General features: G+C 43.2%; 1 protein-coding gene across 1 annotated transcript in view; it reads right to left on the reverse strand.

The window, feature by feature from the left end:
* Positions 1 to 19,695, reverse strand: part of HGFAC (HGF activator) — a 71,103-nt gene that overhangs the window by 28,288 nt on the left and 23,120 nt on the right. The window contains exons 5-7 of the mRNA XM_034771307.1: positions 19,555 to 19,677; positions 16,419 to 16,550; positions 14,721 to 14,831 (exon numbers count right to left, since the gene is read on the reverse strand). Coding sequence (XP_034627198.1) covers positions 14,721 to 14,831; positions 16,419 to 16,550; positions 19,555 to 19,677 — 366 coding nt within the window. The remainder of the gene's footprint in view (positions 1 to 14,720; positions 14,832 to 16,418; positions 16,551 to 19,554; positions 19,678 to 19,695) is intronic.

The raw sequence follows: 19,695 nt of genomic DNA on the forward strand, positions 1-19,695 counted from the left end.
CAGCTACAGGAGATCCACACCGTTGCCTGGATATTTTCTGGAATGCCGTTTGGATTTATATAGGTCAGGGAGCCAATCAGGAGCCAGGAGTCTGCTGCCTGTCAGACCCCTTGATGCAGGACTTCCCGTGGTCTATGTCCACAGTGGCTTGTGAGTAGTGGAGCACAAACTCATTATAACTGCTGCTGGGGGCAGCATGGAGTTGTCTGCTGTCTGGTAGGCCTGGGTTCAAGACCTGTTGGGCCATTTGCAATATTGGATCTGTAGCTGCATTCGGATTCCAAACACCTCTGCAATGTTCTGATATGGCCCATTTGGATCAGGCCTATTTCTATTCAAATTCTTCTCATCCCAATAATTGTTAATAAAATTTATTTGAAACAAATTATCTACATTTTAAATAATCACGATAAGAAGTGTATGCTCTTTTTAAGGTAATTTGCTGATCAAGAGTACAGAATAATGAAATATCATCTGTGTTTGACTGAAACAGTCAGGTTCATGGAAAAAAACCCACTGTGCTTTATGTTAACAATCTCCTGTTACATTTGGCCAGGGAAGTGCCAGGTGCAAGTTTTATTGGTACTGTATTTATTACATTCAGAAATGATTTAGAGATGTGAACTTTTTTAAGAATGAAAGAGGAGAGGGGCCCATCTATTAACACAGTATCAGGGCCAGATTCTGCAAGGTTCTAAACACCGAGGGCCCTCAATTCTCACTCAAGTCGTTTATAGGAGGTTTTCAGCACCTCACAGGATTGAAACCTAATGTACATACATTGCTGCATACCTGCAATTCAATGCTACAGCTGCGGAAAAAATACAACTGGATGTCTTTGGCTGTTTAGATAGTTTTCTAAATTTTCACTTGTGTTCTACTCTTAAAAATACAAGAACGCACCATATTCAGTCATATCTATCCATCAGTCTACCTAGTGTGGACTCCTTTTGTCCACAATCCAATCTCCATACAAGGTCTTTGGCACCATCAAAACTCATTGGGCAAGTTGAATAGCAATATCTCTGAGAGTATTTTTTGAAATGCTTATTGTGGAAAGAGGCCTAGGTAATTTAGTCTGTAATGTCCTATGGAGGTAAATCCACACAAACACAGTTAAGCTATTTTATTAGCAGACATCCAACATCTGCTCCACACTCCAACACCTCACTCACTAGACAAGCAGTTCTATGGTTTGCAGATCACAAGACGGAAGCCCTTAAAAAGACACATCATTACATTCCTCCCCAATGTTCTAAAAACACACCAAGGCCTAACAAACATTAGCTCTTTCAATTCTGAGTTCACAGTTCTCTTGCTTGCAGCCAGGGGCGGCTCTATGTTTTTTGCTGCCGACAACGACCGGCACGCTGCCCCCTGCGGCTTGCCGCCCCAGGCATGCGCTTGCTGCGCTGGTGCCTGGAGCTGCCCCTGCTTGCAGCTCTTCTTCACTGGTTGTCATAGAATCATAGAATATTAGGGTTGGAAGAGACCTCAGGAGGTCATCTAGTCCAATCCCCTGCTCAAAGCAGGACCAACACCAACTAAATCATCCCAGCCAGGGCTTTGTCAAACTGGGCCTTAAAAACCTCTAAGGATGGAGATTCCACGACCTCCCTAGGCAACCAATTCCAGTGCTTCACCATCCTCCTAAATATGGTCAGGTTGAAAAGGTTCCTTTGTCCCCACTTTAATGGTGCTAAGGCAGTCTGCTTTTCCAAAGTTCCTAAAGGATTGCTCCAATTTGGAGTTGTTTTTCCCAGATTCTTTGTGGTTTTGTGCAACTTTTCCTCCTTAAATTACTTTTTATTTTTCTCTGTTGAGTTTCTGAAGAACTGGGAATGGAAGGTTCTGTCTCTTCTGTATTTCTAGTGTCAATGAACATTGGGGCTCCCTCAAACAGTTTCATTGTGTGTCTCTATTTCCACCGCATCTTCACTAGCACTCTCAGGAGCTGAATGTTTAAACAGATTTTTAAACCTCATTTTTGGAAATCCATCAACTTGTTCTTGTGCCTTCTTGAATCTTTTTCAGACACTTTATTTGGAGTCTGCAGCAGCTTATGTGTCTTTATTGTACTTTGTAGTAGTGTCCTCCAGGCTCATCACTTTCTGTGCTTTCTGCTTGTTTCAAATGTGCATATTATGCAAAATTCTGCTGGTAAAAGGTGTATTTTTCCTCTTAAAGTTTTGCTTCCAGTGCATTGTAGTCCCGAAAGGCTGTGAGATGTAGGATAGACCAACTTACTTTGTTTCAATAATGTCTTCTCCTATAGGCATTGCCTGACCCAGCTGGAATTCTTGCACCTTGCCTGCATGTCTGCCTTCCCCATCGTGGATGGATTTCCTTTCCCCCCACTTGTGTGTGTATGTCTGAACCCTTGTGAGGGCCTACTAATACTAGTGGGTCTTTTCACTCTGTAAAGAGGAGGAAGTGTGGTCTAGTGGTACAGCACAGGCCTGAGAGTCAGGAGTACTAAGCTCTGTTTCTGGTGCTGCTACTGGTTTCCTATCTGACCTTGGGCAAGCTACTTAACATTTCTGTGTGTTCGTTTCCCCCTCTGTAAGATAGGGATGGATAACACTTACTGGGGAGTTGTGATGGTTCACAAATCAATGTTTGTAAAATGCTTTTAATTTTTTGCATGAAAGCCACTATAGAAGTGGAAAGAATTATTTTCTGTAATTTCTGTCATTGATTTACCATCTCTCTCTCTGCTTGGCCACATGATTCTATACAAACAGAAACAATCGGATTAGCCCATTTATCAAGAAAAAATGGTTTATATAACGTGCTGTTTTCCATTAGTAAATGGCAATACGACTTCCAACACAACACAACAGGCTGACTGAGCTTATCAATGAAACAAATTCCCATTGAAAGCATAGTCTGATTATGAAAAACACAAAAGCAATTTGTTGTGCGCCAAACGCTATGCACAAAATTGGCAGCCCCTTGAAATGAATTAAATCTAATAGAAGGGTGACATGTAAAACAGGAATGGATTTGATTATGAAATAATGTAATTTATAACACAAAGGATCTCTTTGTTGAACATTTGCTTAAAGAATGCATGCTGCAGTCACTGCAAGTAGATTTACTGTTTAATGTGTTTCTACCGTAATAAAAAATACCTTATCACTTTTGACTTGCAAATATTTAAAAGCTCAAGTGAGCTAGAATTCAGATTAGTGTTTACCAAAATAAAAAATGATATAAATCCACCTATTGTGTAAATGGAATCCTTTTATATACAAGTTTAAATCCAGAGTTCTATAAATTCCACCAGGAGTTCATTATGGCCTGGTGAAATAAACTGAATACATTCCATAGTTAACAGCAGGGACTAGCTTATCTTTCATTTGATTTTTCTAGTGACATTTTAGACTACAATTTCAGCACAGCAATAATAATTCACACTGATGGCCATGCATGATATAAATACCTACATGGAGTTAGATTTCATAACAACATCTTAAACAAATAGCTTGTTATTAGAAAGGATAAAGAGATACAAAAGTTTTGGGCAGGAATGAACAGGAGCTCAATAGTGCTATGTTTTGTTAACAAAAGGATGCCTATGCAAGGACAACATTTGCAAATTCTAGGATCCAGCTTACCCAGTCAATTCATCACTAGCCTCTCACTAAGGGCCAGATTTCCAATGGTGTTGAGGTGCCTAAAGAAGCAGTTAGGCATCTAGTGGGATTTGAAAAGCTACTCTTAGGCACTTTTGAAAATCCCACTAGGTACCTATCTGCATCTTTCAGCACCTAAATACTTTTAAAAATCTGGCTCTAAATCAATTTGCTCCTATTCTCTTGCCTATTAAATCAATTCACACACACCCACATACTAAATCTATTGATTTTTCTCCTCCCACCTAGTCAGTCTATTCACACCGCCTACTAAATCAGTTCATCTGCATCCTCCTCTACATTAAATCAATTCACACACACCTTCCTCTATATTAAATAACTCCCCCTAGCCTGCTCACTCAATTCACTCACACATATTAGCTCAGCACTCCCCTGCCCAATCAGTTCACCTATTGGTTTGCACTCAGCTCATGTTTAGAAGATTTTCTTCACAACCATAAAAGTATACGAATTTTTTTTTAAAGTAAAGTTCAGCTTCTTAACTTGGTTCAGCACGTGACAGGCCTAGGAGCTGCCATGTAGAGCCATACATTCTGTAATAACTTAGATTGTGTCCTGCTTGGAAGGGCACAGCCCACCATATGAAACCCAGAGAGGTTTGGGTTTATGAGAAGCTGTAGTTTTCAGCAAGGTCACTTGTGTTCAGAGAATACAGAACAGCTTTTTTTGCTTTTCGTTTAAATACCTACTGAACTACAGTATCCAGACACAGCAGGGATGGTTTTCTTGCTGGTTATCATCATCATAATTTGTTATCTATATAACAGTATCACCCATAATATGCTAGTGGATATACAGACATACGGGAAGGCACAGTCCCTGCCTCAAAGAGCTTACAATGTAAAAGGAGGAACAGATGAAAATGGAGGGGCGGGGGTCAGAGGAGCTGAAAGACATAGTAGCTAAGTCTCGGCCCTTTCTGCACATCTCTAATAAAAATTATATGAGGAATCCCTGGTTGTGATTCCCTGATTCCGTAGCTAAGGATGAGTTTTGCACCAAAAGCAGGGAAAACAGTGTATCCTCTCCAAAATTACAGGACTCTCTCTTTGAAGAATGACTTTTCTGAGAATTTACAAGTACATTGGGTAATTATTTTATTAGTTAAAATTAATTTCAAAAGGGTCCTTTAAGAATTTCAGCACCCGGTCTCAGACTGTTTCTTTTTCTTGAATTAAATGGATCAACACGGGTGCTTCAGACTTCTCTTATAGTTAAACTCACTGAAATCTTATGCTATATTTGAAGGGTGTTTTGTTTTTTTAAATGATGGACATTTTTTCCTTATTCCTCATAACTGAAAGTGTCTGCTTCAGCAAGGGCTGCCAAATTATGTTCTACGGCAAAGAATTCCATGTAGAACTGCTCTCTTTCAAAGTGTCTACCATCTCTCATTTATCTCAGTGGGACTGAGGTTGTAACTTGCCAGCAGTTAGAAGCCCTTCTCAAAATAGCAACCTATCACCAACAGTTCTCAGTAGGTCTGTTCTTAACAAAGGTGGCTGTTGGGTTCACTCTCACTGAAAACAGTTGGAGGCAGTGGCCATTTGAAAGAGGACACCTTACCCGAGGGCAGCTATAGCCTCAAGTCTACTGAAAACAATGGGAAATAGAAGCCATTTTAAAAACTGGTAATTTTTCAGGAGTTTCTCTGAAGATTTTTATCCACCAGCTTCTACTGACAGACAAACTTTCAGTTAGGAAGATTAATGGCAAAAATTATCAATAATCTTAAATATTTATTTTCAAATGCTAGACGTTGCACCAGATCTACTCAACAGAAAAGGGTGTGTGTAGGGAAACATGGGATGCAAAAGGCAGGGGGAAAAACTACAGTATATATATGTGTAGTCAGGGAGAGCAAGGAGAGGGAGAAACTGGCAGGTATATGCAGGGGAACATGAAGTACAGCAGAAATGGGAAATTTGGGGGGCAGAGAAGTGTAGGAAGGAACACAAGGTTCAAGAAATTTGGAGGAGAGAAGGTTAAGGGAACCTGGACTGTACACTGGCTGATTTGAACTGCTCTGGGCATTCAAACAACCTCAAACTGCCCTATAGTGGTACATGACAAGTGAACGGGAAAAAGAGAGAAAAAAATCTAAATTCTTTAAAAAAACTGAGTTCCATGTCATCTGGGATTACAAACACCAAAATGCCTTAATCATGATTGTGTTGTTATTGTATGGTATATTCCTGTAGAGTTGGTAGGTTCATTGCCAGGATTTATACAGACTAATGATAAAGAGCTTTTCATTTTTAAACATATTTTCACAGCCCTGACAGATAAGCTGGATCTCTCCTTTCACATTTTGTGTGTGGGTTTTATGCATCCGCATGCAGATGGCTCATAGGCAGCTAAAGTCATTTGTTTAGCAGGCCAAGTGTTTGTTTTATTATTTTCAAGTAAGCAAACAACACCTGCTTATTTCTTGCTCTAAACAAGTCGGTCCACACACCAGCAGTATAGCTATACTAGAGTAATCTTGGGCTTTATAATAAAGGACATACAGCATTCACATTTATGAAGTCACAGTTCAGCTTTGAGTGTTGGAAGCTGCCAACTAAAAAGGAACCTTAACACTGTTCCTGTTAGGACTCCATTTTGCAATCAGAGAGTTATGGAGTCACATTGCCTCTGGAGGAACTCTGTGAGGGATTGTATAGTCACTCCCAGGACTCTAATAAATGCAAGTGGAGTATACTGCCCCAGTCAGAATCATGTTACATGTTCCCATTTCCTTGGCCAGCCACTGTCAACTGACCTGAGTGGAGGAAGGGCTGGGAGATGACCCTTTGGGTAAATATCCTATAAGGTCAGTTAAGAACCCTGGAGGACTTTCCCCTTTGGAAGTTTTTTTATGTTTTTCTGAACTTTTTTATTGCATTCCTTAATAATGCGAATCGCTCGCAGTGATATACTTTAACGGGACTACATAACCCCTGATAAGCCTTCCCCTTCAGCAAAGTTAATACTGGAGAGTCAGAGAGAGAGCTGGTTCCCAATCATAGTACTCAGGCACTTGCCTCCTATCTTCCCTAGTTGAACTTCCACCCACCTCTCACTCCTGAGTTCTTCATCTTCCTTCTAAGTTAGACAGCCTACCAAGGCCATTTCTACAAGCACTACACACTTCTCTCACTGCAGGACCCCTCAAAACCAATGACTAAATCCTGAAAATCCTGCTTTAGTCCTCCCCTGCTTGTTGTACTTCTCACACTCAATAGCCATAAAATATCAGTCTTACTTTCCTTCAGGATGCTGCCAGGAAAAAACAGTTACTCACTTTCTCGTAACTGTTGTTCTTCGAGTGCTTGCTCATGTCCATTCCAGTTAGATGTGTGCATGCTGCGTGCACAGTCGTCGGAAAGTTTTTCCCCTAGCGGCACCCATCAGTTCGGCTGTCAAGCCCCCTGGAGTGGCGCCTCCATGGTGGTAAATATATGACTCTGCCGACCCGGCACCTCCTCAGTTCCTTCTTGTTGGTTACTCCGACAGAGGGGAAGGCAGGTGGGTCTGGAATGGACATGAGCAGCACAACTCGAAGAACAGTTACGAGAAAGCGAGTAACTGTTTTTTCTTCTTCGAGTGTTTGTTCATGTTGATTCCAGTTAAGTCACTCCCAAGCCCAACCCCGGAGGTGGGGTCAGAGTTATGGAATCGCTGACTAGAGCACTGCTCTGCTGAATGCTGCATCATCTCTGGGTAATGGCGTAACGAGAGGTACAAGTGTGAACCAAGGACCACATCGCTGCCCTGCAGATTTCTTGTATTGGGACCTGGGCCAGGAATGCTGCTGAGGAGGCCTGCACCCTTGTGGAAGTGATCCATGACGAAATTCTCTGTGACAAGACCAGGAGTCCTTTCACCTGGTTTGCTACCACCATGAATAGCTGGTTTGACTTACAGAACAGCTTCATGCATTCAATGTAAAAGACCGGCGCCCGGCAAATGTCCAGTGAGTGAAGCCTCTGTTCTCGGCTTAGGGTAAAAGACAGGTAGAAAAATGTCCTGGTTAGAGTGGAATTGGGACACAACCTTTGAAAGGAAGGCAGGGTGAGGCCTAAGTTGGACCTTGTCTCTAAAGAAAACCTTGTAGGGAGGGTTGGAGGTGAGGGCTTTTAGCTCCAAAACCCTCCACGCCGAAGTAATGGCGACTTGGAAGGCCACCTTCCATGACAAGTAGATGAGTGAACAAGTCGCCAGTGGTTCAAACGGGGGCCCTGTTAGTCTGGAAAGGACCAGGTTGAGGTCTCACACCGGGATCAGTTGTCTAAACTTTGGGTACAGCCTTTCCAGACCCTTAAGGAAATGGCCAATCATGGGGGTGGCGAAGATGGAACACCCAGCCACTCCCGGGTGGAAGGCAGAGATAGCTGCCAAATGCACCTTGATGGATGATGCTGCCAGACCCTGCTGTTTTAAGTGCAGTAGGTATTCCAGGATAAGCGGTATGGGTGTCTGCATTGGTGCTGAGCGGCTCTGAGCGCACCAGATTGAGAACCTTTTCCACTTGGCCAGGTAGGTGGCTCTGGTGGAGGGCTTCCTGCTACCAAGCAGGACCTCCCTAACCAGCTCAGAGCACATGAGTTCCATAGCGTTTAACCATGAAGCTTCCAAGCCGTGAGGTGAAGGGACTGGACGTCGGGGTGGAGAAGGTGACTGTGATCCTGGCTAATCAGGTTGGGACCAAGGGCAATGCGATTGGGGCGACCATCAACAGCTCCAGTACTGTGGTGTACCAGTGTTGGTGAGGCCACATTCGCACCACCCGTATGACCCCCGCCTTGTCTCTGCAGATCTTGAGCAGGATCTTGTGCACAAGTGGGAACGGTGGGAACATGTACAGCAGATGTTCCATCCAGGGAAGGAGAAATGCGTCTGTGAGAGAGCCCGGGCTGTGATTCCAGAAGGAGCAGAATTGTGGGCACTTTCTGTTGCCTCATGTGGCAAAGAGGTCGATCTGGGGAACTCCCCACCTCTGGAAAACACTGTGTATCACGTCCGGGCAGATGGACCACTCGTGGTTGTGGAAGCATCTGCTGAGGTAATCCACCAGCTCCTTCTGGGAACCTGGGCAGTAGGACACTTCCAGGTGAATAGAGTGGGCTGTGCAGAACTCCCACAGCTTGAGGGCTTCCCGACATAGGGGAGAGGAATGGGCTCCACCCTGCTTGTCTATGTAAATCATTGTAGTTGGGTTGTCCTTAATGATTCTCATGCACTTCCCTTGCAGATGAGCTTGGAAGGTTTGGCATGCTCATCAGACTGCCCTCGACTCCTTGATGTTGATGTGGAGTGAGAGCTCGTCTTGAGACCAGAGGCCCTGTGTTTGAAGGCCTCCTGGGTGCGCACCCCATCCCAGCGCTGACGTGTCCGTTACCAGAGACGGAGAGGGCTGGTATCTGTGGAAGGGGATTCCCTTGCACACCTCCTGCAGGTTGAGCCACCAGCGGACGGACTTGAGGACCTGCACCAGAAGGGTGACCACTGAGTCCAGGCTGTTGTAGCCCAGACGGTAAGCCGACACTAGCCAAGCTTATTCATAGATTCTAGGACTGGAAGGGACCTCAAGAGGTCATCGAGTCCAGTCCCCTGCCCACATGGCAGGACCAAATACTGTCTAGACCACCCCTGATAGACATTTATCTAACCTACTCTTAAATATCTCCAAAGATGGAGATTCCACAACCTCCCTAGGCAATTTATTCCAGTGTTTAACCACCCTGACAGTTAGGAACTTTTTCCTAATGTCCAATCTAAACCTCCCTTCCTGCAGTTTAAGCACATTGCTTCTTGTTCTATCCTTAGAGGCTAAGGTGAACAAGTTTTCTCCCTCCTCCTTATGACACCCTTTTAGATACCTGAAAACTGCTATCATGTCCCCTCTCAGTCTTCTCTTTTCCAAACTAAACAAACCCAGTTCTTTCAGCCTTCCTTCATAGGTCATGTTCTCAAGACCTTTAATCATTCTTGTTGCTCTTCTCTGGACCCTCTCCAATTTCTCCACATCTTTCTTGAAACGCGGTGCCCAGAACTGGACACAATACTCCAGTTGAGGCCTAACCAGTGCAGAGTAGAGCGGAAGAATGACTTCTCGTGTCTTGCTCACAACACACCTGTTAATACATCCCAGAATCACGTTTGATTTTTTTGCAACAGCATCACACTGTTGACTCATATTTAGCTTGTGGTCCACTATAACCTCTAGATCCCTTTCTGCCGTACTCCTTCCTAGACAGTCTCTTCCCATTCTGTATGTGTGAAACTGATTTTTCCTTCCTAAGTGGAGCACTTTGCATTTGTCTTTGTTAAACTTCATCAACTTCAGACTATTTCTCCAATTTGTCTAGATCATTTTGAATTATGACCCTGTTCTCCAAAGCAGTTGCAATCCCTCCCAGTTTGGTATCATCTGCAAACTTAATAAGCGTACTTTCTATGCCAATATCTAAGTCGTTAATGAAGATATTGAACAGAGCCGGTCCCAAAACAGACCCCTGCGGAACCCCACTTGTTATGGCTTTCCAGCAGGATTGGGAACCATTAATAACAACTCTCTGAGTACGGTTATCCAGCCAGTTATTCACCAACCTTACAGTAGCCCCATCTAAATTGTATTTGTCTAGTTTATCGATAAGAATATCATGCGAGACCGTATCAAATGCCTTACTAAAGTCTAGGTATACCACATCCACAGCTTCTCCCTTATCCACAAGGCTCGTTATCCTATCAAAGAAAGCTATCAGATTGGTTTGACACAATTTGTTCTTTACAAATCCATGGTGGCTATTCCCTATCACCTTACCATCTTCCAAATATTTGCAGATGATTTCCTTAATTACTTGCTCCATTATCTTCCCTGGCACGGAAATTAAACTAACTGGTCTGTAGTTTCCTGGGTTGTTTTTATTTCCCTTTTTATAGATGGGCACTATATTTGCCCTTTTCCAGTCTTCTGGAATCTCTCCCGTCTCCCATGATTTTCCAAAGATAATAGCTAGAGGCTCAGATACCTCCTCTATTAGCTCCTTGAGTATTCTAGGATGCATTTCATCAGGTCCTGGTGACTTGCAGGCATCTAACTTTTCTAAGTGATTTTTAACTTGTTCTTTTTTTATTTTATCTGCTAAACCTACCCTCTTCCCATTAGCATTCATTAGGTTAGGCATTCCTTCAGACTTCTCGGTGAAGACCGAAACAAAGAAGTCATTAAGCATCTCTGCCATTTCCAAATTTCCTGTTACTGTTTCTCCCTCTTCACTGAGCAGTGGGCCTACCCTGTCTTTGGTCTTCCTCTTGCTTCTAATGTATTGATAAAAAGTCTTCGTGTGTCCCTTTATTCACGTAGCTAGTTTGAGCTCATTTTGTGCCTTTGCCTTTCTAATCTTGCCCCTGGATTCCTGTGTTGTTTGCCTATATTCATCATTTGTAATCTGGCCTAGTTTCCATTTTTTATATGACTCCTTTTTATTTTTTAGATCATGCAAGATCTCGTGGTTAAGCCAAGGTGGTCTTTTGCCACATTTTCTATCTTTCCTAACCAGCGGAATGGCTTGCTTTTTGGCCCTTAATAGTGTCCCTTTGAAAAACTGCCAACTCTCCTCAGTTGTTTTTCCCCTTAGTCTTGATTCCCATGGGACCTTACCTATCAGCTCTCTGAGCTTATCAAAATCCGCCTGTACAGTGATCCTTCCCCCTGCAACTAAGGAGCGATGGGTGCAGGAAGTGTGTGGGGGGGTGAGAGAGAGGAGGTAGAGAGTTTGCAGAGCTTCCTATAGCCATGGGAGAAATCTGGGGGTAGGTCTGACATGGATCCAGATGCCATGAAGGGAAGAGGAAGTCCCGTCCTCCCCAACCCAGCCGGGACTTGCAGCTGAGGTAGCAGGGTAGGAGCCACCAGCCCATTTCCAATGCCCTGGGCACCCAATACATACTATTGGGGAGGGTCTCAACCAGTCTCGTGGCTTCCCTTTGCTTCCCCATCAGAAAGTCATTTTTCTGCGGAGAAGCAAAAAAATCTGCGGGGGACATAAATTGTGTACATGCACAGTAAGGCAGAATTTCCCTAGCACTATCCACTAACTAACTATTAAAACTATACAATTGTTAAACTATTCAACTATATACACAAAGCTAGTAGGAGAACTAGGAGAGCACTTGCAAGAGCAAGCCACCGCAGTTTCAATGACTGTCACTGGCAGTAAGAAGGAACTGAGGAGGCTCCAGGTCAGCAGGGTCATATATTCACCACCATGGAGGCGCCACTCCAGGGAGCTCCACAGCTGACCCGACAGGTGCTGCTATGGGAAAAATTTTCAGACAGCTGTGCATACGGCACAGACATACCTAACTGGAATCAACATGAGAAAGCACTCGAAGAATAATAATATTTTTGTAAACAAGGATGGGATGATTCTCGTGAACTGATCATTGTAAATAATGTCTGCTGTAGACTAAGCCTTTTTTTCCTATTTGTTCACCAGCAGATTGGACGTCAAATTGTTCAGAGAATTATTTGTCATTCGTCTCTATTCGCCAGGTAGTCTGGATGAATGTCTTTCAGATTTTTTGGGCTGGTCACAAAATGTGCAATTTCACTATTCGCAGGTTGTTATTCATGGTGTGTGATTAGTCACCTAAAATCACACGGGATTTGGGTCTGCTCCCAGGTTGGATTACTAAATTGTTTTTGTTTAAAAAAAAAATGCACACAATTTAGGAGAACAAAAAAAAATAGTGAACAACAAAAAACAAATACCATATATGCTCATTCATAAGCCAAATTTTTTCAGTAAAAAAGGGAAGCATCAGAGAAGGGGGTCAGCTTATGAACGGATAGAGAGAGGGAGAGGTGGGACACAGCCCCTCCCCCAAACAGAGGGAGCAAGGAGAGGCAGCACAACCAGCAGAGCCAGAAGGGAAGAGGTGGTGCCAGAGTCTCTCCGCTTCTGGCCATGCTGCTCTCCCCCCAGTCTCCAAAGCAGCTGCAGCTCCGGGGCTGGGGAGAGTGTGGGGGTGCCGGACTAGGGGTGGGGTCATGTGGGGGGTGGTCACAAGGGTTACTCCCCTGACTCTCAGCTTCTCCCCCCCAAAAAATTTCCCCACCAGTTGCTGTCCTGGCCCGTCTGGGTAAGCAGCTGGCGCGCCGGGACACTTTGTTTACTTAGGTTTACCTCCGTGCCTGCAGATGCTCGAGGTAAACAAGCCATCTCGGCCCACCAGCAGCTTATCCTGATGGCCCGGGAGCCAACGTTTGCTGACCCCTGAATTATAGGGTGGGCTTATGAACGGGTTATAAAAAATTTCCATTTTTACCTATCCATCTTGGGGGGGGTCGGCTTATAAACGAATCAGCTTACGATCAAGTATATACGGTAAGTGTTCCTTAGAGGTTTCCCATCCTAGTACTCAGCTAGGTCTGATCCAGTGCCCATCACAATCAATGGAGTCTGTTATAGGGTACTGGCTGGCCCTTTAAGTCTGGAGGAGACAGTCTGAGAGGCTAGTTCCCCAGATACCTGGAAAGAGGTAAGAAAAATGAAAGATGAGGAATAATCAAAAAAAGACACTGGCTGAGAGGAAGATGGTCCCAAGGAGTAGTCCCTGGGAGGGAGAAAGAGTAGGAAAATCCTTTAAAGGCCTGGGACCAGGAGCATTGTTCAGAAGTCAGGTGTTTGGGGTTATTAGTTCCACCTGGGAAGGATCAAAGCACTGGTCAGATGATTAATTGGGTGAATCAAAAAGGAGGCTCCAAGTCCAGTGAAGGAGAGATTGCTGAGAGAAAGAACTCAGTCAGGCCACAGTCCCCAGAAGGAGGGCTGCGAAAACCCTGAACTTAAGAATAGAGTTAGCAGGCCATGGAGGCCAGGACTCGATCTACACAGCTGAAGGAGGAGGGCTGTGAAAACTCTGAATTTAAGGGGAGCATTTACAGCCAGAATTGGAACCCCACGTTCCTGAAATAGAGAAGCTTGGAGCCCCCAACCTAAGGCGGGGCCATAGGCAGGATCTTTTTGAGAACCAGACAATGTCTAATAAATTAGACCCCAGGAGAGAGGGAATGCTGTTTTAAAGACTCTAGGAGTGAATAAATTATTCCCAAAACAGAGAGAAACAATGGCATGCCGCACAGCAAGGGGGCATGCTCAGAGACTGCTACCCTCTTACAGACTCTTGCCATTGACTACAATGACCCTGGATCAGCGTACAAGCCCTCTTAGCCAACGAGATGACAAGATTGCTGTGGTATGGCTGAAGACCTACTGTAATTTGTGTGCAAAAATTGCTGTATTTGAAAGATAGTCATTGAGTTTACTTGAAGAGAAGATTTAGTGCACTGATAAAGTTTAAAAATATATATAATATATATAATCCAAACTTCAAAACTCCGTAAGAAAGCTGCATCAAAAACTATGCACCTCTGAAGCTCAAACAAGAAGCGACAAAGCTATTGCATGTCTAGATGCCAAGAGCCAGATTCTCCTCTCAGTTTTATTACTGTAAATCAGGAGTATCAATAGAGTTATACGTGTGTAAAACTGGTATAAGTGAGAAAAGAATCAGGCTCCGATGACTAAAAGGAAACGCATACATTTTTATTAGAGTCTATTCCTATTAACTATATATGACTGACAAATATGGGAAATAACCAGCGATCTTGCTAAAACAGACATTACTTTACCTCATGTGGGAACAAATAAGATGCATGCTTTTGTGTGGAAGAATTTATGTTACAGTACATGCATTGGATCCCAAATATATGCTTGCAAATATATGCTTAATTTTATGTGCATAAATAATTTAATTAGATTATTCATGTGCATAAAGTTAAGGATGTGTGTTGACCAGCCTGGGGCCTTGGTGAGGAATAATGCAATAGGTTTTATCCGGTAGGAATATGGTAAATGCCTTAGCCAGAGAGAAGTTACATATGCTACATGACTCTTCAGATGAAGACTCTGCTACATGTTGTGTAGAATATGCAAGTAACAAACACCTATTATCAGTCAGATGATCAATCAATAACATTTGTTCTCCCTGGCACCTTGTTATACTTACCAATATTGCAATATTTTCCTACAAAGTTTTCTTTGCAACCACATATAGTTTTCCCAGTGAAGACAATCATTCTACAGGCACTGTCATGGAGACAAGGATTACTGGTGCAACCTACAAACATAAATAGAAGATCAAACTCAATTAGTGTCCATAATGCAAGGAGGATAAATTGTTGACAAATTGGAGAGGGTCCAGAAAAGGGTCACAAGAATGATTAAAGGATTAGAAACATGCCTTATAGTGATAGACTCAAAGAGCTCAATCTATTTAGCTTAACAAAGAGAAGTTTAAGGGGTGACTTGATTACAGTCTGTAAGTATCTACATAAGGAACTAATATTTGATAATGGGCTCTTCAGTCAAGCAGAGAAAGGTACAACACAATCCAATGGCTGGAAGTTGAAGCTAGACAACTGAGACTGGAAATAAGGCATATATTTTTAACAGTGAGGACAATTAACCATTGGAATAATTTACCAATGGTCGTGGATTCTCTATCACTAGCAATTTTTAAAATCAAGATTTTCTAAAAGATATCCTCGAAGATTTTTTTTCGGGGAAGTTTTATTTTTGCCAGCATTATACAGGAGGTCAGTTAATCACAATGACCCTTCTGGCCTTGGAATCTCTGAATGCTACATGCAGTACAAGAAAATGCAACCCACTTAAACAAATTTCACATCATATCTTGTTGGAATCATCATGAGAGGATGAAAACAAGAAGAATGTAGAGATGTTCACCATATTTATCATGGTGACAACATCTTAAGGCATCTCCTTCTCTGCCATATATACTTTTAGAATTGGTTTTCCCTTTTTTACTATTTCCACACTGGTCCAGACCTTCAGCTGGTACAAACTGAGATAGTTCATTATAGACAACAGAGCTATGCTGATTTATATCAGTTGAAGATCTGGCTCACTGTTTACTTTTACTGTTAATATCAGTATAGCTTCCCCTCTGTTGCAAATATCATTGCTTAACAAATAATAGTAATTATTATTACTACTGCTCGTAATATGCTCCCCACTATTGCAAAATTTTTTAGAGAGCTGTGTAATATTTTAAAATAAACCAACAGGGAGGGAGCTTAGTAAAGTAGTTAGAGCATGTGGCTGGCAGTCAGGATTCCTATGACCAAAGTTATGCCAGTGGTGATTTTGGCTCCTGGGCACATTCACAGCTCTACCATGGACGTACTATGTGAGCTTGGAAAGTCACTTAACTTCTGTGTCTCAGTTTCCACACTTGTAAAATGGGGATGACAATATTTAACTAATTCGCCGGGGTGCTGTGAAGCTTAATTAATATTTGTAAATTGCTTTGAGATTCTGGGATAGAGGTATAATTTTGTTATTATTATTCTTTAATCTATTGTTTATTCTTTTGGGCCCCAATTCAGGATCCCTGTTCCTGAAAGCACTTAAGTGTGTGCTTAAAATAAAACACATGCTTAAGTCCCTCCTTATTCAGTAAAGCACTTAAGCACATGCTCACAGGCTGAATCAGGTCCATTATCCATAAGTGGAAAGAAAAATATTTTTTTCTTTCTGGGTGTGTGTGTTGAAAGAGCCCGGTCACTATGTAGAATACAATAGCACAGGTTTCAGCATCACTATTTTTATTTAGCCCACTACATGCAGATATATACATTTAGAACAAAATAATGCTTATGCTATGGACAGCACAGAGTAATACTTGTGTATCGTGTGTTTTGGCATTCAATTCCGCTGTTAACACACGTGCATTCTTCCACTATTCCTTTGTGGATTCTTGCCCAACTTTCGCCAGTGTCAAAGTACTCATAGCGACTTTCATCAAAACACTTCCCTAAAATAAAATAAAATAAAAAAAGATTTCTAAGGTTTGTTACAAAGAATGATACCAAATGATTTGTTATGCCCTAATGATCCCTTTTCTTGTTAACTAGCCACAGGTTACTTGAAAGTATGGCCTGAACCACAAAGAGATTTAAATCCCAGTTTTAGGTACTGCTGCGATCCACAAAACCCCTGCTTTGTTGCCAGCTAACCCTGTAGGCACGAACACTCACTCACCCATCTAAATTTTTGCTTTAAAAGTCCTCTGGACAACTATGTTTCTGTCTCAGTTCATGCACACTGCTGCCTCATTCTAAGTGCCTGGACATCTATCTCCCACCTTGTCCTCAAATGCAATCCACAAATGAGAAGAAGACAGGTGTTTGCTTGCCTTTCTTGCCTGTGGAGTCTGATCCAATAGGCATGCTCTGATCACACCTACCAGACTGGGGCCCATTCAAAATCTGGTGAGAGGAGGAGCCACCATTGGTGCCCACCATTTAGCTTTTAGCCCAGTGGTTAGGCCACTCACCTGGGATGTGGGAGACCCTCCGTTCAATCCCCGCCTCTGCCTGATGAGGAGAGAGGATTTGAACAGGGGTCTTCCACACTTCCCAGGAGAGTGTGCTAACCACTGAGCTATGAGCATTCTAATAGGGGTCTCCCTCAATCTCTTCTGTTGTAGCTGTTTCATTTTGGAGAAATAATTAAAGAGTGACTGGACCAGGGGGGCTGGATGCTGGATCTCCCATTTCCCAGGTGGGTGACCCAACCACCAGGCTATGGAGACATTCTCACATGCTCTCTTTGGCCCAATGACTCTTCAGTTAGTTACCCACAGTGGAACAGCTTCAACAGGGAAGATTGAGGGAGTCCCATAGCAGAATAGTTCAGTGGACAGGGAACACTCTGTAGAGGTTCAAATCCACTCTGCCCATCAGAATTTAACCTGGGTCTCACACATCCTAAGTGAGTGCTCTACCCTCCTCTTCCAGTTATTTTGTGCATAGTGAGGTAGGCACCTAATGCATCCTTGCAAGCAGAAATGACCCATGCCTGCCGATAGTGGGGGGGGGAGGGACAGAGTGAGGGCAGCAGAACATGCTCTGTCCATGTGAGTATGCTCAGTACAAGCCAAGCAACAACTTGCCGGACGGGGGGGAGAGGGAGATGTGACACATGGCCCCACCACGCATGGCCTCTGCTTGCAAGCAGCAGATTAAGCACTTTAGCTACCTGACTCCAGGAGAAGGGGTCCCAGATGTGGATTGCAAGCAGAGATATGCATCTCCCTGCAGCCTGCATGTAGGTGACTAATTCTGTGAGGGGTGGGACTTAGGACACACCCTTCTTGCTGGCAACTCCCATTGGCTAGCTCTGGCGGGTCCTTGGCTAACATATTTGCTTTTGTGGATCTCATTCTATGGGTAGGTCTACACTTACCTCCGGGTCCAGCGGTAAGCTATCGATCTTCTGGGATCGATCCCGGAAGTGCTTGCCGTCGACGCCGGTACTCCAGCTCGGCGAGAGGAGTACGCGGCATCGGCGGGGGAGCATGTCTGGACCCGCAGTAAGTTCGAACTAAGGTACTTCGAATTCAGCTACGTTATTAACTGAATTTGCGTACCTTAGTTCGAAGTGGGGGGTTAGTGTGGACCAGGCCTTAGGCACCCATCTCTCCCCATTCATTGTATAAGGAGCCTAGGCACCTTACTTAGGCTTTGTGAATCGCGTTGTTGTTCCAGTGATTTTTCTAGATGTCTAAAAGTTACACATCCCAACACTCAGTGCTGCAATGCCCAAGTCCCTTTGTGGATCCGGGCTTATGTGCTAATCAAACAATTTGTGCTTTCACCTTTGTAATGGAAGCACCTAGCCACCATGGTGATAGGTGCTATGACTAATAGTAGAATAAATTAGAAATAAAGAGGTTGGTTGAGCCAGATGGCTTCTCCTGCTTTTAAAATGTCATATGCTCCTGTGAACAAGACAGTGGCACCATTCTGCAAGCCCCCTAATGGTTAATTCACGAAAAGTAAGGAAGAAAAATCAGAGTAAAATACGACATTCATCCCACTTCTATGTATTGTTCATAGCTGTTAGTTTAGCAGACTGGTTCTTACAGATGAAGGCTGTAATGGAGGCAGCTACTTTGGTGCCCCAGCCGGTACCGTACACATTGTATACATGCCATTAGGTGGCTCCAGAGCAGCGGGAAAGGAATTTCATTGAACAACAAAGAGAAACGAGCGCTTTTATGGAACCTTATTCTGTTCTTATACTGTGAGAATCAGGAGCAACCATCACTGACCTCAGTGGAGTTATTCTGCCAAAGGCAACGCTAGCCCATTGGGGCCCTAAGCGGGAATATTTTTGCCCCACCTCTACAACACGCCCCCTTGAGTTTCTCGGGCCCCTAAGCAATTGCTTAGTCTGCTTATGCCTAGCACCAGCACTGTATACTGTTGTAAAACTGGTGCAATAGTATGATAAGAGCCTTATCATCTGATAACTCCCACTTACCCTGGTGTAAATCTGGAGTAACTCAAGTGAAGTCAATGGAATTACACTGGTGTAAAATCACTGAGAGCATGGTAAGATCCTTAATGGGCACATGTGCACATACACTGGGATATAGTGCCTTACCTAAAATTCATTTGCTTGTCATGTCTCTCTACCCTAAGTGCTATATAATATAATTATTCTTTTCTAAACACGTATGCTAATCTCAAAATCTGAGTGCGGGGGTCGGGGGGAAGAGTCTCATTGTATGTCTCTTAGCCTAATACTTTAATGGTAGTTCAGATCAGGTTTGAATTTATAACCATATAATTAACCTATTTTCAGCTGTCCTGTCAGTAACAGATTGTCTATCATAATCACTTGGAAACCAGCCTACACAAACATTAATATCTTAGTGCTCTCTAACATCACAACAACATTACCTTTTCACTAACAAAGTTGGACAAGTCCTCTACCTCTAATATCCATTGCTCATTAAATAAGGCACTTACCAATCTCGCAGTCTTTTCCTGTGAATGCCTCAGGACATGCGCAGTGATAAGAACTATGATCATAGGCAACGGAACAGGTCCCTCCATTTTTGCATGGGTGCCTTGCACAATAATCTGAGAAATCTATTAATAAATTATTGT

The sequence above is a fragment of the Trachemys scripta genome, chromosome 5 (genome assembly GCF_013100865.1).
Source record: "Trachemys scripta elegans isolate TJP31775 chromosome 5, CAS_Tse_1.0, whole genome shotgun sequence".
NCBI lineage: Eukaryota > Metazoa > Chordata > Testudines > Emydidae > Trachemys > Trachemys scripta.